Raw genomic sequence first — 17,982 nt, 5'->3', positions numbered from 1 at the left:
AACTCCAGCCCACAAAACCCCACATCAGGACAGTTCAGATATGGACTGAGGAAGTTTCTTCAGCCCTGCAGGATTGCTTCGAGGACACCAGGGGCAGCTCTTTGAGCACCCAGACATTGAGCTCCACACCACCACAGTCCTGTCTTACACCAACTTCTGCACAGATACTGCAACCTACAAAAAACAAATCAAAGTGTTCCCCAACCAGAAGCCTGCGGAAGTACACAGAGCCCGGGACACAGCGCTGAGATCAGGAGAGAGGGAGGAGCAGAGGAGAGCCAGGGTCAACCTATGCAGAGGCATCACATCGGTAAAGCAGGAGTACAAGCAACACATTGAGGAGAGGAGAACTTCAATGAAAACAAGCCCCACGCCATGTGGCAAGGTGTAAGGAATATCACTGACTACAAGCAGTCACCCCAGCTCCACTGACCCCTCCCTCCCTGATCAGCTAAACACATTCTTCGCCAGCTTTGAGGACAGATCCAGCTCCAACAGGGGACCAGACACAGATGCAGACACCAGCTCTCCAGAGAGTGACCAGCCACATCAGGTGAAGAGAGAACTACTCAACATCAATTCCTAATAGCAACTGGGCTTGATGGCGATGTTGATCTTGTCCAGACTGAGCTTCAGGTGGTGCATCGACATCCACTGATAAATGTCAGTTAGACATGCAGAGATTTGTGCTGCCACCTGGGTTTTAGATTGTGGAAAGGACAATATAAGTTGGGTATCATCTGCATAGCTATGGTAGAAAAAGCCATGTGAGCGAATAACAGCCTAGTGAACTGGTGTACAGAGAGAAGAGGATGGGGCCCAGAACAGAGCCCTGAGGGACCCCAGTAGTGAGGTTGCAGGGTTCAGACACAGATCCTCTCCAAGTTACCCTGTAGGTGTGGCCGTTGAGGTAGGATGTGAACAGGGAGAGTGCCGAGTCTGACACTACAAGTTGTTGGAGGGTGGAGAGGAGGATCTGGTGGTTTACTGTCAAAAGCTTCTCAGAGGACTAGCAGGATGACAAGAGAGGAGAGGGAGGCTGATCGAGCTGTGTGGAGTTCCTCTGTGACAGCTAGGAGGGCAGAGTCTGATATTAGCAGCGTCAGCAGGAGTTACATGACGGAATGAAGCAGATCTGTTAAGGCTGAGTCACCTGTGAACCGTCACTGAAATAAAGATGAATGAATTGTGCAACACGCATGCCAACTGCAAAAGATGAGCGCTTCCCTGGCCATTGCTCAACATTAAGTAGGTACATGAATACAAGTACAATTATGTTTTTATTCAAATAGCTGAATTAAACATTTTCTGAATTGATATTGAATTGGCAAAATATAGATTGCAATGCATTAATGAATTTATATTTTTACCCGCCCATTGAAGGGAGGATTCAAATCTTGTATGTTTTGTTTTGTTGAGCATGTGTAACGGTGGCCCAGCCAGTTGAGTGTGTGCAGCGCAGTGTAAACATCACTCGCCGACACTTTAAGAGACGTGCTAGCGTCTCATGCTAGTGCTCAAGAGTTTTACTTCCTTGGTTGCGCATCTGCCTCCCATGCGGAGGTTTGGGTTTCAAAACCACACCAGGACAGCTGATCAAGTCGCCCCCCCCCCCCCCCCCTGCTTTTTTCACATATTGCACCCTGCATATATGTATTTTTAGTTCTAAAAAGAGCTCTGTGATCTGAAAATAGAGTTCACTTCAATTCAGTTATTTTTGTATTAGATTTTTTTCCCCCAAATCATAGAGAGAACAAAGAACAACAAACACACATGAACCAGCTGTGTCTGTGGTCATTAATTAGGGATTGTGTCATCTCTGCGGGGGGAATCATCTTTACTCCAGAGTGTAGACACTGGCTTTTGTTACCACACACACACACACACACACACACACACAGACACACACATAAACTTCTTGCAGTTCATGACTTTTGTCGGACATTATCTGGACTTGAATTATTTTCCTGGAGATTTACCCTAATCTGAACCTAACACTGATGATTTTCCCCATCATCATCATTAGTTCTCTGATCATTCTTACATTCTCCTTGTCCTCACCTCACATTTCCTCTTACCTCCATATACTTACATTTTTTGTGCTTATTCACCAATGGGGGAGTGCTCCAGCATCCAGTGAGAAAACTTTCCCTGACATTTTAACTCCAAATGTTTCCTACAGAGTCGCTTCAGTTTTAATTAGGCAGGGACTTGAACAAACATATGGAGGCACAGAGCAATTTACACCTCACTGACAGGCAACTCTGGAGGCCGAGTAGCGCACTGTCTCAGAGCTGCCTGTTGAACAGCAGGAAGGTTTGTGAACACACGTGGGATGAAATAGATTACAGCTGTGAAGCTGAACCCTTCCTGGGGTCTGATCTCTGGAGATGAAAGAAGCATTATGATCCTATCTGGGAATCATTTAAAAAAAAATCAACACACCCTGCTAAGTATACTGACTCATTAATCTGTATTATTTTCATAAAACAAGTACTTTTTGTCACATTCTTTAGGTTTGTGTTTACCTGTGTGCCTCTTTCTTGCCACTTTTGCTCCCATGACAACTTCTGTTTGCTTCAGTGGGACTGATGACAGCATCTACACTGACAGCATCTGCTCACATGAAGTGACAGCTGTAGCACACACCCAATGTATCTTACAGACAAAGTTATACTGCTCAGTTAACTTTCAGTGGAATTGAACACAGTAATGTGACTGTATTTTAGCCAGACAATAACATGTCAGGCAGCAACCAAAAAGAAAGGGCTGTCACTAGGTGCAGACACAGTGATGGAGCAGACTCCTCTATGTACAGGTGTGTCAGTGATTTAATAAGGCGGGGAGCAAAGTGAGCTGACCAAACATTACATTTCGCAAATCACACACTTCCCAGAAGGAGACCAGTTCATACCTCTGACCTGTTTGTGCATTCAATGAACACAACTGGCTGTGTTTACATGTGGGCGGCCTGGAGTCTTGTCCATGTGGTTGTTCAGGGAACCTGTATATTATGACTGGTTCTCAGTATAGACATTAGAAAGGCTGAGCTGGTGGACTTGATAATAATATGATTCATGAAGTGATTCAGGATGCTCTCACAGTACTGAGGGTGGGAGGCACAGATGAGAGCGCTAAAGGCCTGTAGGCAACTTCTCACTAGCGAAGGTTACTTTAAGGTTACTTGTAGTTTAAAAAGGTATCAGTAGCCTAACCATCCCTGTCAGTGTCCCTCAGACGACTTGGCAATGTGGGAAAACATTTTAACACAATAACTGTTTCCATATCAGTCAATAATGAGTAATATATAAAACAGTCACAACATAGAGACATATAAGTGAAATGAAATGGAACAGCTGTCCGTCTGACAATGTCCCTACTCAAGCCTGGAACTTTGCTCTGCTTCACTTATGCAATCAGCATGAAATGTGGCACTGTTAATGTTCAGATGTTGTTCTATGGATGTCTCGAGGTTTGGGCTTCAGGTGCATTATTACATAGGGGATATTCACTAAAATAGGTTGATTTGTGTTCCACCTTCATTTACTCTGACCCAGTTACTACTATGTTTACACATCTGTTGGAATCTCACTAGTGTTACCTTTCTATAGATACCAAGGTTATTCATATAGACCTTGTAGTTGCAGAGATATACTCTTTTAATTGGGCGTGTCATTTTCCGGCAGGGACCTACGAAAAGAGCTTAGGAATGTCAGGTGTGTAGCATGTGACAACCCAGGTTCAAATCTGTCTGGGAGCTTCATCTGTGTCAACTCTGTGAAAGTTGTGAACCAGCCCATGTCCTGATGTGTTATGATGGAGCCCGTCCCTTCAGATATCTATTGTTTCCTGCGTGTACACTGCGGTTCCAGGTGAGATATCCAGATGTAATTGGGGTTAGTGTGTCATTCCAGTTGCACAGCAGTTAGAAGTAGACCTGCTGTCTAAAGTGAATTCCCAAATCGAGGTAAAACAGCTGCCCTTAACCTTTTTAATTTGGTGTAGGAATGTGTTGTAATTTAGATTCTATTGATTTGATGTGGATTGATGACTAGATGTTTTTGTTGTCAGTTTTAAAAGAACCAAGCATATACACTTACAGGTACACACATCCACATGTCACAAGTTGGATAGTGTGAATGAGTGGAGGGAAAATAACACACCCACTCACACAGTGTTAGTGTTTCCTCTCTAGCTGCCCTCCCACTGTCTCTGATGACTGTTTGCCACTGAGCAGTTGGTGGTTGGTTTATCAGAACTGTTTTGAGTTGCTACTTAAACAGTTCTGAGGCAACTTGCTCTGGGTTGTTAACCCAAACCTGCCAAAGGCACAGCTGATAATCCTCTAGGTTCATGACACCTTTCACATGGACCCTACACCTGTTACATCAGTGATAATTGTGATGCAGAAGCAGAACAAAGCTAGAGAGTGGTGGTGGAATGAAGGCAGCAGATGTATTCTGATGGATGGAGGAGCAAGTGGCAGGATGAAGAGGAGCGCAGGTGAAATGCTGTTGGTCCAAAAAGTCCAAAAAGCACTGGTGGTCTTATTGTTAACACCACATTGACAATGAGACCAAATTAAAAGGGTTACATTGATTTAGACTCTGGCCAAGTCTGACTCTGTTTGATCAATTGTAATCGATTGTACAGTATTTGTAGTGCTTGGGTGCAATAAAGATTTTATAACCTCTCTTCAGATAAGACTGCAACACTTGTCTTTGGAAAGTGAAGTTGCTAACACGGCACATCAGCTCTGGAGAATCAGAATATGGTGTCAGAGGCTTTTTTACACTGAGCGACTGTTGTCGTACGACTCTTTTTAGGGTTGGACGTTTTTCAGCTTCATCGTGCGTCACTTGCCATGCAGTTTACAGGGTAGAGCGTGCAGCACTGAATTGCTCCCGACTGTCTGACGATCTGATGAATTTCTGACATGTTGACTTCAGCCTCTCGCACAGTTTAAGCAGAGCCACATATTAGTGCCTTTTTTCCTGACTGCCTGCGCAAAGTGGTAAACAGTTTGTCTTGTCAGGATTCGTCTTCTATGGTCAACAAACTTCTCTGCCACAGAGGAGCTTTCTTCAGGGCCCGACGGGCATTTCACACATACAGTGAGCAGTCCAGTCACGGTTGAAGATCGGACCGTACAGTGTGAGCCCAAAAATCATGAGCTTTGGCTTCAAATCGCAGACGATGTACTCAGTATGAGTTGGGATTTAGCAAAGGTATTTCTAAAATCGTACACTGTATGCCCAGCTTCACACAAGTGAATGTACTGTAATTTTATAACAGATTTCTCTACACATTTACAAATCTATAAACACTAGATACTGAACACACATTTGGATTTTTTTTTTTAACAGCTACGAATATGATTATGTTGTTTATATTCTAAATGTATTCTTTGTTGCTTCTCTTCTTATTTTATGTAAAGTGCTTTGTAATGTGCTAGGTATTATTATCAATCAATTAATATTTTTTAACCCACATGATTGAAGTACAATTTATACACTGTCTGCCTTCCTTGACTTCGTGACTGGTCAGCAATAATTTGAGAACTTATGAGAGCTACAAAAGACCGCGTGGCAACAAATCTTGATCTATTCTTGGTCCCAGTGATGTCATTTCAATCAGGAGAGACTAGTGAATGAACAATGATTATTTATTATAAATCTAACAGTTTTATGCCATGATGAAGCTTTGACTATGGGGAGATTATGTAGTGGAGGGCACCTGCTCTGAGCGTCGGCGATATAGGCCCCCCCTATGGAGTCCAGACACTGGTGGTGATGGGGGTTTGAAGACCAGGCGGAGATGGGGAGGAGGAGAGAGCGTCTGGCAGCAGCATGAGAGAACTATGCACTCAGAGCAGACATATTTAAATACACAGCAACAATATGATAGGCTAATGGGGCAGGTGTATAATAATTCTATTGAATGGATATGACCAGCTGGTGAACAGCTGATCGCTTAAATGGCGCCCAGGGAAATGACGGGGACGCAAAGGAGACTGCGCATGCGTGTTGAAGAGGAAATGCAAGATGAATGAGAAACAGACTATGATAGGAAGCATGCATAAGAATATTTTTCCTGACTGAACTTATGCTACATCTACATTTCATCATACCCAGCTGCTGGATGTGTTTTAAACACACACTTCATCTTGCTCTGAGCGTACGTGTCTGTGAAGATGAGACGCTTTGACCTTTCATCCAGCCTTGGCTCCTGGGAGTTAGATTAGTGTTTGCTCTGGAGTTTTCTATGCTTCACAACATTGACATTTGTGCAACTCACAGCTGCTGCTTTGGCACTTTTTTGCTTCATGGAAATATTTCCATGAAGCAGCAACAGCGGTGAGGACGTTCTTTACAAGTCACACACATTACCCAACATCTTCAAGTCTATCAGGATATCTACATGTTATACCCTGCTGCTGTATAAAGATTCCTGACAAAAAATTATACTTTATACTTACTTAAATAAATCTTATTAATTGTTTATGATCACTTATTTGAATTAATATTTTCAGTTGTATTTACAGCAACAGTAATTGAATTGTTGAAGCACATGGCTATACGGGAGGGTTTCCACATGTTGCAACATAATGACCAAACAGACTGAACAAAACATGCTGACTGAAAATATATGATAGCTACAACAACTTGCATAATAATAATCAACACAGATTCATCAGGGCTTTCGCCAGCCTTACAGGCTACGGCTTGGGCCCTAATTACCATGCATCCATGTTATGTTACTGGGAGATGCCTCGATCCCTGCAAAAGCAAATGCAGCACTGACAGACCATTTGAGGCAGAACTAATTCCTTAACATTCTTTGCATGAGTATAGAATCCTCAGACACTCAGGATTGTTAGTCACTGCTTTGCATGTTAAGGAATTTTCCTTGAATGTGCCTTAATCCTCCAGAAAAGGATTAGTCTGAATCTTGTATGCAATCCTGTTTGTAGACCTAATGATTTCTCTCTTTCTCTCCAGCTGAAAGGTGAGTGAAGGAAGTGGGACCATTGGACGGAGATGATGTCCATGCAAAGTGAGTGCTCTTTCTATAACTAGACTGTAACAATCAGGCACATGTACACAGAAGTAAATGCTGGATCAATGGCAGGATCAAACGTTGTCTGTATTAACATGAGGTGGTTATGATTCAGTAGTAGTAGTAGCAGTATAAGCCATACTGTAATCAGTTGTAGTACAGGAAATTGCAGTATTAGAACTAGAATCAGCAGTAACAATATAAGTCGAAATGGTAGTTGAAGAGGTAGCAGTAGTAGTACAGATAGGAGTACAAGCAGATTTAATAGTGCTGGTTGTAGTATATTTAGCAGTAGAAGTAGCAGTAACAGATGTAAGACTGCCAGGATTACTTTCAGTCTTAGTATGAGCAGGAGCACCAGTGACAGTCGTATCAGCATTGTCAGCCCTGTTTTTTCCCCTGCAGTGAGTGAGGCGGACAGTATGGTGAAGGTGGCTGAGTGGCAGCAGACCTACTACGCCTCAGACTCTGGCATCCAATCAGCAGCCACCACAGTGCGGGATGACGAGAGCAGCACCGATTACAGTGGCAGTAAGAAGTACGGCGGCAGCACTACCACTGCTCCCGCTGCTGCCTCTGCTGGAGGGGGAGGGGACACAGCAGCCTGTGGACTAGAGAGTCCCGCAGGTGAGATGTTCTCCCCAAAGGTCTTTTGGTTTCACCAGTTCATCATTACTTCAGTTCATTTGGTTCTTGATTCACTGGTTTCACAGTAAAATTCCATGCTCTTAGTAGTGCCATTTCAATTTTTAATTACCATGTTTACTGTGGTGATTTGGTTGATTTAGTCCAGCATGAACCAAAGTAAGAGGGTCTCCAAGACACATGCATGTAGACGCAGCAAGCAACGTGGATTTATTGTGTGAAGTAAAAACATGGTGGAAGACCCCTAGGATGGAGTTGTAGCAGCGGAGGTGAAGCGCGTATGCGGGAGGAAAATTGTGAATCGGTACCCTTATTGATACTGCTTATCGATCTGGTACTTTAACAGTACTCTTATCGATACTGCTTATCAAACCGGTACCTTTACAGTACCTTTATCGATCTGGTACTTTAACAGTACTCTTATCGATACTGCTTATCGATCCGGTACTTTAACAGTACTCTTATCGGTTCTTGTTTCCTTTTTAGTGGAAAAAATTAAACCAAATATAAATAAAATGGAGTGGACAGATGATTTGTTTCTAGCACCGTACTCCGTAAATTGTTGAAAACTGAACAGCACTATTTAAAAAAAAGAATTAATGTAAAGTACATGATGTTGTGTGCTAGTGGTGGGACTAACATAAAGATTGTACAGTTGTAAAGGGCAGTAGGTCTTTCACTATGAACCAGGTCACTTCTCATCAGTCATCCTTAAACTGGCTGCAGCTGTTGTCTCGGACTGGGACCAGCAGAAGTAGAGTTTACTTTCACTTTAACTAAATATTTCACAGATCGCTCGTGTTAGCGCATTTACTTGCAAAACATTTGTTACACTTGTGGAAATGAGGGTTTTCTCCATTAAATTATTTAACGAGACATTCACTTTTTGCTACCGTCACACGGAGCAGGTGAGTGTCTCTTTGTGTGCTCTGTGTGTCGTTCAGTGAGAGCTGACCACGCCCCATGCACAGCACAGGGTTCAACACTGAGACTCAGGATAAGGAATAGCGAAAATTCATCATAGACGAATGAATGAATTTCTTCAAAACCGTAAGCAGCACCGATAAGGTCGAGCTTATTGATACTACGGTCTTTCATAATTCATCTCCGGTTCCGTTTAATCGCGGGTTTTTGTTCCCACTCCTAGAGAAGAGATGGAGAAGAGCTGTCCAAGGTGCTGGAGGTAAGTGACTTGATAAGGATGGTGTTGACATTGTCTTCTCCTGGTGCCTTGTGTTTCATTTTTTTCAGGTGCAGTTGTAATTTCTGGCAGGTGGGTTTGTGAGGGGGTGGTCTTCTACAGGGGATTTGCAGGGTTTGGGTTTTCCCAATCTGCTGCTCTGTAGTTATGCGTCTTTTTGTATGTTGTTTGTATCTGAAAGGACAATGTTCTGAACTTACAAAGTTTTGCAGCCAGATCGGGAGAGCATAGAATCAGATCCAAAATGTTTGAGGTGATATATAGGTGGGTTCGTTTGTGTTGATGATTGTCAGATTTGTGTTGTTCAAGAGCTGTTTCAGTGTAATGCCGCTACGGTTTGTTTTCTTGCAGTAGAAGTCTAAGTGTTTTGCATAAAAATCTCCCATTGTGAGAGAAAGACTGAAGCTGAAGATGACTTTGAATAAGATGATGAGGGTTTTAGTCCAGGGAGGCAGTAGACACTGGTGACTATGAGGGGGTGATGTGGGTGAATCTTTGTTTTGGTTGCGGCGTATTCGTTTCCTTCCAGCTCCTCCGATGAAAGTCCAAAGTCAGTTCACAGTATTCAATGTTTTTTTCTAATCAGAATTGCTACTCCTCCTCCATGACCTGTGAGCAGCTCTTTTCTAATGATGATATAGTTTGTGATTTGTATTTGTGATTTGTTTGATAGAAGTGTTTTGTTTATGGAGGCTACGGAGATGTCCTTTTACTAAGCAGTTGGGTTAGTTCCTCTTTACTTCCCCTAATTCCTCTGATGTTTATGTGTAGGAAGCTCGTGAAGGTCATGGTGTAGGTGAAGAGAGAGGGAAGTGTAGTAGTGGGAATGTGTTCACAGCTTGGGTTGTGTATTTCCTGATACGTTTGATTAATTCCTCTATATTGTTCATCGTCCATGATGATTTTTTTGAGTTCATCGCGTAGGTGAGTGAGGTGGGTGCAGACTGGGGGAGTTGGTGGTGTTTGGTTTTCTGGTTGACAGTCTTGTGGGTGGTGGCCTGTTGGTTGACGGGGTCATGTGTGAAATATACACTTGACAGGTCTTGGAGAGTGTTCACCTGCACAGTTGGCACATTTGGCTTCATGTTTTTCCTTTGTGCAGGTTTTGTGGTGGTGATTTTCTCCGCATCTCAAGCATGTGACTGGGATGGTGCAGTTGATGGATATAGAGTTGATATGTTGGCATTTGTAGCATTGTTTGATGGTAGGTAGACTCAACCATCTAAAAGCCCTCTGTGGGAAACATGGTGCATCACCCTCAACAGTCATCAAGGTCTATCTGTCATACATCTGACCTCTGTTAGAATACTCTGTCCCTGCATGGATCAACATCTCTGACTACCAGCTACAACGCCTGCAAATCATTCAGAACAAAGCACTGAAACTTGCCCACAGACTCCCACTCTACATCAGCAACCACTACATACATACCATCACAGTCATCCTCACCGTAAGACAAAGACACCAAACACTAGCACTAAAATACCTGAGGTCCGCATCATCAAACAACCCGGGTCTACATAAAACAATAAAACAAGCTAAACTAACAGCTGGCACCCCCTGTCATTCATCCTAGAGTTGGACAAAGCAAGCCCCCAACCTGCTCATAAGCCAGTAACCAAACCCAAAAGGGAAAACTGTAAATCAGACATCACACTGCAAATCACATGTACAAATACACACATCACTTAAAAATAAGCACTTTGTTTGTTTGTTTATTTGTTTGTTTGTGCCTTGGTCCATTACCCTCCCTCAAGAGTCCTTTGCCTCTCCCTGCCTCTTCTCCACTCTGTACTGGAAGAGATCCATATAGAATCCTTCGTGGAGAAGGCCGGCAGCTTGGTCTTGATGAATTTTGTGGGTTGTTTAGTGGCTCTGCTTATTAATCTGTATATTTTGGATATGCTGATGCCTTGTTTTCACAGCTCTTCTTGGATCTGTGTCCCTGAGATGTTTGTATGAATACCTTTGATGACCAATAACTTTGGCGGTGTTTCGGATTGTGGCATACAACCGGGTTTGCATGCTAGTCTGCAGGTGAACTGTGCTCCGTTAAATGCTCTTTCAGGTCATGGTGAGAGTCGGGAGTTCAGGGAGTGAATGTCTTGAGATAGTGGCTAGGGTAGATTGCATTTGTTTGGTAATATTGTTTATTATTGAGGGGGATGGACTGGATGTATTTTTCGAGTTCGGAGAAAAGGTGGTTGATTAGGTCAAATATATTCTTCATGATGAGATTGTTGATTTTTTCAGTGAAGGAGGAGTTGATGTCTGGGCAGAAGTGGGTACATTAGATGCAGCGTCTGCCACTTTGTCAGTTTAGAGGATGCAATGGGACCCATTGTTTCCAGGTGTTGAAGGGTGCTGGTGATGAAAGTGTGTACTGCTGGTTCATTCAGGGATTTGGGACCATTTCTTTCTTGTGTGGATTTTTGTACTTTAGGTGTGGAGTGGGCGGGGGTGAGGGTGGGGCTGTGAGTATAACTACTCAAAATATAAAAGAAGTGGAGGTAATTCTTGGTGAAAAGTGCTTTGTGACTCACTGTGATTTGACTAAAAAAAGAAAAGAGGGCATCTGGGAATCTGTAAAGACGTGGCCGAGGCAGACGCCTCCAGGCGCTGCTGCACGGAGGAGATACGTTAAGGCTGCCTAGCGCGCTCTGTGTCGGACAGGATCGTTTAAAGACAGTGTGAATCAGAAAGGCAGTGACTTCCCGACTGCAGCGACTTCCCTCCAGAACAAGCCAACTAAGTTGTGGTGAATCCAGGTAGTCGCCTCTGTAGGGTGTGGGCAGTGTTAATGATCCAGACTGTTTGAAAGACTGTCGTGAAACTGTTATAACGAGAGTCACTGGAGTCCCCTTTGTCCACACAGGTGTTGTGATCACAATAAGTTAAGTTGTTTTAAAGTCTAGTGTGAAGAGATGAAGAGATTAAGGGATGAAGAGGTAAAAGCATTGTAAGTGGCAGAAAGACGGTCTTTCAGGCCTCCTCCTCTGTTGAGTGATGGTTTCTCTATTTTAACATAGATGTCTTCCTTCACTCCTCGTTTAAACATCTAGCTTCCCTGTCCAGAATATGTACCTCTGTGTCTGCAAAGAAGTGTCCCTCGTCCTTTAGATGTTGATAGACAGCTGAATCCTGCCCTGAGGAGCTGCCTCTCCTTTGTTGAGCCATGTGTTTGTTTCTCCAACTTTTGTTTTTGCCCCCATATTTCATGAGCTGAACTCAAAGATCTAAGACTTTTTCTACGTACTCAAAAGGCTTATTTCTCTCAAATATTGTTCACAAATCTGTCTAAATCTGTTAGTGAGCATGAGATAATCCATCCACTTCACAGGTGTGGCATATCAAGATGCTAATTAGACAGCATGACGCCATACACGCTGTCTGCCATCTGCCCTGTACAGTGAAAACCGTGATCCATTCGTGAAGAGAACACCTCTCCAAAGTGCCGGACGCCATCGAATGTGAGCATTTGCCCACTAAAGTCGGACCACGAAGAGGACGACGGGCATGCAGATGAGCTTCCCTGAGACGGTTTCTTACAGTTTGTGCAGAAATTCTTTGGTTATGCAAACCGATTGTTGCAGCAGCTGTCCGGGTGGCTGGTCTCAGATGATGTTGGAGGTGAAGATGCTGGATGTGGAGGTCCTGGGCTGGTTTGGTTACACGTGGTCTGCGGTTGTGAGGCCGGTTGGATGTACTGGCAAATTCTCTGAAACGCCTTTGGAGACGGCTTATGGTAGATAAATGAACATTCAATTCACGGGCAACAGCTCTGGTGGACATTCCTGCAGTCAGCATGCCAATTGCACTCTCCCCTTAAAACGTGCGACATCTGTGGCATTGTGCTGTGATAAAAGTGCACATTTTCGAGTGGCCTTTTATTGTGGCCAGCCTGAGGCACACCTGTGCAATAATCATGCTGTCTGATCAGCATCTTGATATGTCATACCTGTGAGGTGGATGGATTATCTCGTGCTCACCAACAGATTTAGACAGATTTGTGAACAATATTTGAGAGAAATAAGCCTTTTGTGTACATAGAAAGAGTCTTAGATCTTTGAGTTCAGCTCATGAAAAATGGGGGCAAAAACAAAAGTGTTGCGTTTATAATTTTGTTCAGTGTATGTCGGCACATTCCTCGCTGCATTGGACTGCATAAACTAAGTTGCTTTTCTGTGTGTGGTCTTTGGGGTGAACCAGTATATGTCTTAATGTGTTACTGGGTTGGAAAAAAAACAGGGATATGATGCTTGTTGAAGATCCTACTGAGTTTTTCAGCAGTCAGGTAGCTAAGAGAAAGAGGGATAGTGAAAGAGATAGAGAGAGGCACCACACCTTCTAGGGAGACATTTTGACTGAGTTTGTTAAGTTTAGTTGGAGTCTGGACCCGAAAACAGTACTGGCACAGGTAGGTATGAAAACATGTTGAATGGTCCAAAAAATGCACAAAAACAGGAGCAGGTTGTGGAGGCAGATAGCTGGCTGATTTGCTGGTAGGATCTCGGCTGAGAGATGAGCACATGAAAAAACTATAGACGCACCGAGGCACAGCGGATGGTCTGGACACAAAGAGAATCACAGATTAGTACTCAGCAAAAACTGGACCACACTGGTAACATACCGAGTTCAGACCGAGTGAGATGCAATATCTGGCAGAGTAGTGAAGGGAAAACCAGTGCTGCGTTTCATTAGTGGTTCAACATGCCCTCCTTCACTTACCCTCAGCATACGTCACACGGAGGCCACTTGGAGAGCAGAGGGAAAGTGGGCGGGGGAGGAGCGGGCGATTTGAAATGGAACACACCTGCCCTTGTTCACTTTCAGCCCAGTTGTACACTTAGCGCCATACTGCTTCTTACAAATCCGGATTACGAATAAAGGCATATCTTATTTTATCTTAAATAATCAAATATACCTTTAGACTCATTTCAATGACACAAAGGCATTTTCTACGGATGGTTGCAATACGTCAGCACCACCGTCGGGGCAGACTGGCACAAAAATTCGGCCCTGTCAATTTGGTCCCTCACCGGCCCAATTTCAGAATGGGGCATTATTTGCTTTATAATTGCAAATATCAGGCTCACGTGAGATTATGGCACCAGCAGCATGCGGCGCACTTACAGGCCTTCATAATTAAATATACACACAGTCAATCAATTCATAAAACGTTCAAATAAACCACCATGGCACCATCTTAGAACAGAATGGAAATCCATATGCTCGCATATTTTTGTTAAACGTGACGCTCAAATACAGATTACTACTCGGGAACAACAGGCGCACCACACTCCACTATACTGAGATAATGTCCTTTAGCCTGAAGAAAGTTCGTTTATATTATTCATTAATAATTCAAAAAGCACAAGCAAGTAACCAAGCAAGACTGCACAAGTCCACAAACAAAGCAGACGCTCTCAGGCAAATACTGTCAATGCATTTCTCTCTTTCTCTCTCTCTCTCACTTGCGCGCTCTCACACACACACACACACAGAAATGTATTTACAGTATTTGCTTGAAAATAAAAACAAATTGGCTCTGTACACAGATTGTATAATTTACAGGGAGGCAGAGAAAAGTTCACTGATGCGCCGTGCCTCTCTCTCTCACTCGCTCACTTGATGATTATCATCACTATTATTGATATTCTTCTTTAGTGGTGAGCAATTGCGTTTAAGGTACATTACTGCCACCTACCCATGGATGTATTCTCTTGCACCAAATGCATAACTGCAATGCATTGTGTGTGATATCCACCTCTCAAGTGACCATCATTGTTCACTCGCTCCCTCAGCCCTCCGAGGGTCGAGCTCACCAAGTTCACTTCAGTTTTTCAGACAAATGGAACAACATTTATGATGGCGGCGGGGAAGTGCTGAAAGAACGAGGGCATGTTGACCCACGAATGAAACTCGGCCCAGGCTTTTATTGTCGGGTTGATGAGTGGAGTCAGTTTCAGGTGGGCCTCGTCTGCTGCCCTGGAGAAACCAGCCACGCCCCCTGCCAACACACTGCAGGGGAGAAACAGAAAGAGGAGGGGGGGAAAGAAAAAACTGAATCACCACAGAGTTGTTACTCAGTATACATTTTGGTGCAGAGTTATGTAAAGTACCGTAATGAGTTGTGGAGCATGTCCCTGCCACTGCTGCAATTGGTCATTGGTGACGGTGACGATGAGAGTGACAAATCTCTAATCAGTATCGAACTTCCCAATATTTTTAGAACACCTGCATGTATTTGACCCTTTCACCTCACACAGTATACTTGCGCTCTCTCTGCACCTCTCATCAGCTTTCATTTGAGAAGTCATACTCTTGTCTTAACCCAAGTAGATATAGCGCTGGAACAACTGATTTCATACAAAATCCATCACTCCGTCCTTATCTATAGTGTTTACCCTTTGAGGGTCGCAAGGGGATTGGAAGCAAATCCCAGCTGAAATTGGTCAAGAGGCGGGGTACACCCTGGACAGGTCGACAGTGTGTTGCTGGGTATAAAAGAAAAATGAAAAAAAATGTAAATAACAATGAAATCTAACTAACCTTTGCAGTATGAGTCAATCATCGCTACAATCTTAACTGATTGGTTTTCTGATCTAATCAAACTCAATGAATCCAGAATCAAGGAAAGCCTAAGAATCCTGTGCAACAGCCCTGCAGTAAACCTTCCCTCATAATGTTTACTTCTGTCCGGAATATGGTAGAAGGGTGCTGATTTTATTCTGAAGTTATATGGTCATGCTGTACTAGACTGTGTTATACAGTCAGTGTTTATAAAGGGTTGTACATTATATTTACATAAACAATTGAAACATTTGGCACTTCTCAACACAAGACTATATTTATTCCTCTTTTTATAATAGGCTTTGCTTTTAATAAACAGTAGATGCAAATAGACATGTAGCTGCAGAGGCCTGTTCAAAATATAAAAGACCTGACTATGAAAGGTTTATGGCAGGTACATTGTGTGTGCTTTTGCAAGGATGGCATAGTTACTACTCCAAAATAACCAGATTTATCTCATGCAAAGGGATAGCCAACTTGTAGAAATGTCCTGTTATTGTGACCTACATAGAACCATTTGCTGTGGGCCAGATCTGGGCCAAAAGCATGCTGCATATCAGCCACGAATTAACCAAATAGACCAGAACTGACCTCCAAATCTTGCAAAGAGCCCTGCATCTGGGCAAATAAAAAGGCATTGGAATTGGGATATTTGGGCCACATTTGCAATGGGGGCCAGAAGAAGGCCCGCAGAGCAGCATCATACCCTGAAATGGATCACATCCATATGATATCTGGGGAGATACTATTGTATGTTACACAGCTGTCTTTAGTAAATGGCATCAAATGGAGTCATCCACACCAGCCACAGAGCTTCCACTCACCCGCATTCAAAAAAGAAATGGCTGAAGGGATGAGGACTTCTATCTATTAGGAGTGTAACTGTTCACAAAATTCACGGTTCGGTTGGATATGATACAGTGGTGTCACAGTTCGGTATGTTTTGGATACAGGAAAAAAGAAATGCCAGAGAAGATTTTTAAAATTTATTAAAACTAACAATGTTAAATGTTTTTTTGACTTTGAACAATGACCTGTCTGCTGGGATTTCTTCTTAGCAGCATACAAAACAAAAGCAGATCTTTTTATAAAATAATTAGTAGTATTGTAGTAGTTATGAACAAATACAAACAAAAGAAAAGTACAAAAGAAACATCTTTTTAATTATGGAACTCACTGTGTGTTTTTACTCAAGTGAATGTCAACATTTTCTGTACACAGCACAGATCTGCTTGATGTGACAATGTCACCTGCAGTGGAAGATTCCCTCCACTAGAGACAGATGTTAACAGTCAAGTAACAGCGTTACTGCGTAAGGTAATGTGCCGTTAGCTTTGTAGCTTTGTGTGACAGTGTTTCGGACACTCTGTCCTGTTTGGGCTTTGTTTTATTATTCAAAGCAGGAATCTGCAGCTAAAACTGAACGTTATTTATTTTGCCCTGTTTGAATCAGTTGAAGGGATCCTAAGTGCTGTGGGGACACCTATCTTGCTGCTCGTAATAACAAGTCTAGTTAGAGCATTTTTGGACTTGGTAACAAAACAGCAGAGAAGAGAATAGGACAGAACCGATTCAATATATGATCTGTAGAAGAAGATCATGAGTGACTTGTCGACCTGAAATTTAGACAGTTTCCTTAGACAAGACAGACGCTGCTGTCCATTGAGGTTCCAAGGTATTTATAGTTATCGAGTCCACCGCCTGATGGTGGTTTTCTGGGAGTTGGAGGGTTTATGTCTAAAATCAATGCACACGCCTTTAGTTTTCTGAATGTTCAGTTGGAGAGAAGCTTTGTGACACACTTTGTTCTGCACAGGAGGAGTACAGATGACTACAAATATTGTCAGGATATTTTTTCCTAGCTTTTGAGTGTTTCAAAGATTTGGCCATAGGACAAACATCAACGTGAATGAGTCCAGTACAACATAGTTTGTCTTTGAGATTTATGAGGTCATTACTAAAATCAAGAGAGTCCAAGCTAAGATGAAACTTATTGAACTCCTGTGCTAATTGTTTGTCAGAATTAAAACAATTCTAGAGTCACTTTTTTGTTGCTTTTGTTTTTTGAACCAACAATAGATTTTAAACCATCCCAGGCAGACCCCATCCTATTATAAGCAAATTTCCCTTTCCAACTTCTCTTTGTAATTCAGTTTCACTTTCAAAATCTCACTATTTATCTCCCTTTTAGCGGGTTCAGCTCTGTAATGTTACCCTCTGGAAATGCTCTTCTCTTCTTGTTTTTGACACCCAGGGCCTGCTGTTAGGAAACACCTCAGCAGTCTTTTTTGGAATTACATTATTCACATAACTAGTAATAGTTATTACTAGTTATGTAATTAGTCACATAACCACAACGTCAGTCAGCTCATCAATGTCACTACAAGATTCCTTAAACGTGTCCCAATCTGTGCAGTTAAAATAGCCCTGCAGGCTCTGGATGGAGTCTTCAGTCCAAATTCTAATCTGTTTGGTGATGATTGAGCAGGTGATGTACTGGTAGA

General features: G+C 42.8%; 1 protein-coding gene across 3 annotated transcripts in view; it reads left to right on the top strand.

Moving 5' to 3' along the window:
* Positions 1-17,982, top strand: part of jupb (junction plakoglobin b) — a 127,912-nt gene that overhangs the window by 70,066 nt on the left and 39,864 nt on the right. For all 3 annotated transcript variants that reach the window (XM_035616138.1, XM_035616137.1, XM_035616135.1), the window contains 2 exons: positions 7,002-7,056; positions 7,465-7,686. In XM_035616138.1, the coding sequence (XP_035472031.1) occupies positions 7,041-7,056; positions 7,465-7,686 (238 nt within the window). In that variant the 5' untranslated portion in view covers positions 7,002-7,040. The remainder of the gene's footprint in view (positions 1-7,001; positions 7,057-7,464; positions 7,687-17,982) is intronic.

Source organism: Scophthalmus maximus, chromosome 17 (assembly GCF_022379125.1).
Source record: "Scophthalmus maximus strain ysfricsl-2021 chromosome 17, ASM2237912v1, whole genome shotgun sequence".
NCBI classification, from domain to species: domain Eukaryota; kingdom Metazoa; phylum Chordata; class Actinopteri; order Pleuronectiformes; family Scophthalmidae; genus Scophthalmus; species Scophthalmus maximus.
This window is presented reverse-complemented; position numbering and strand designations above follow the sequence as displayed.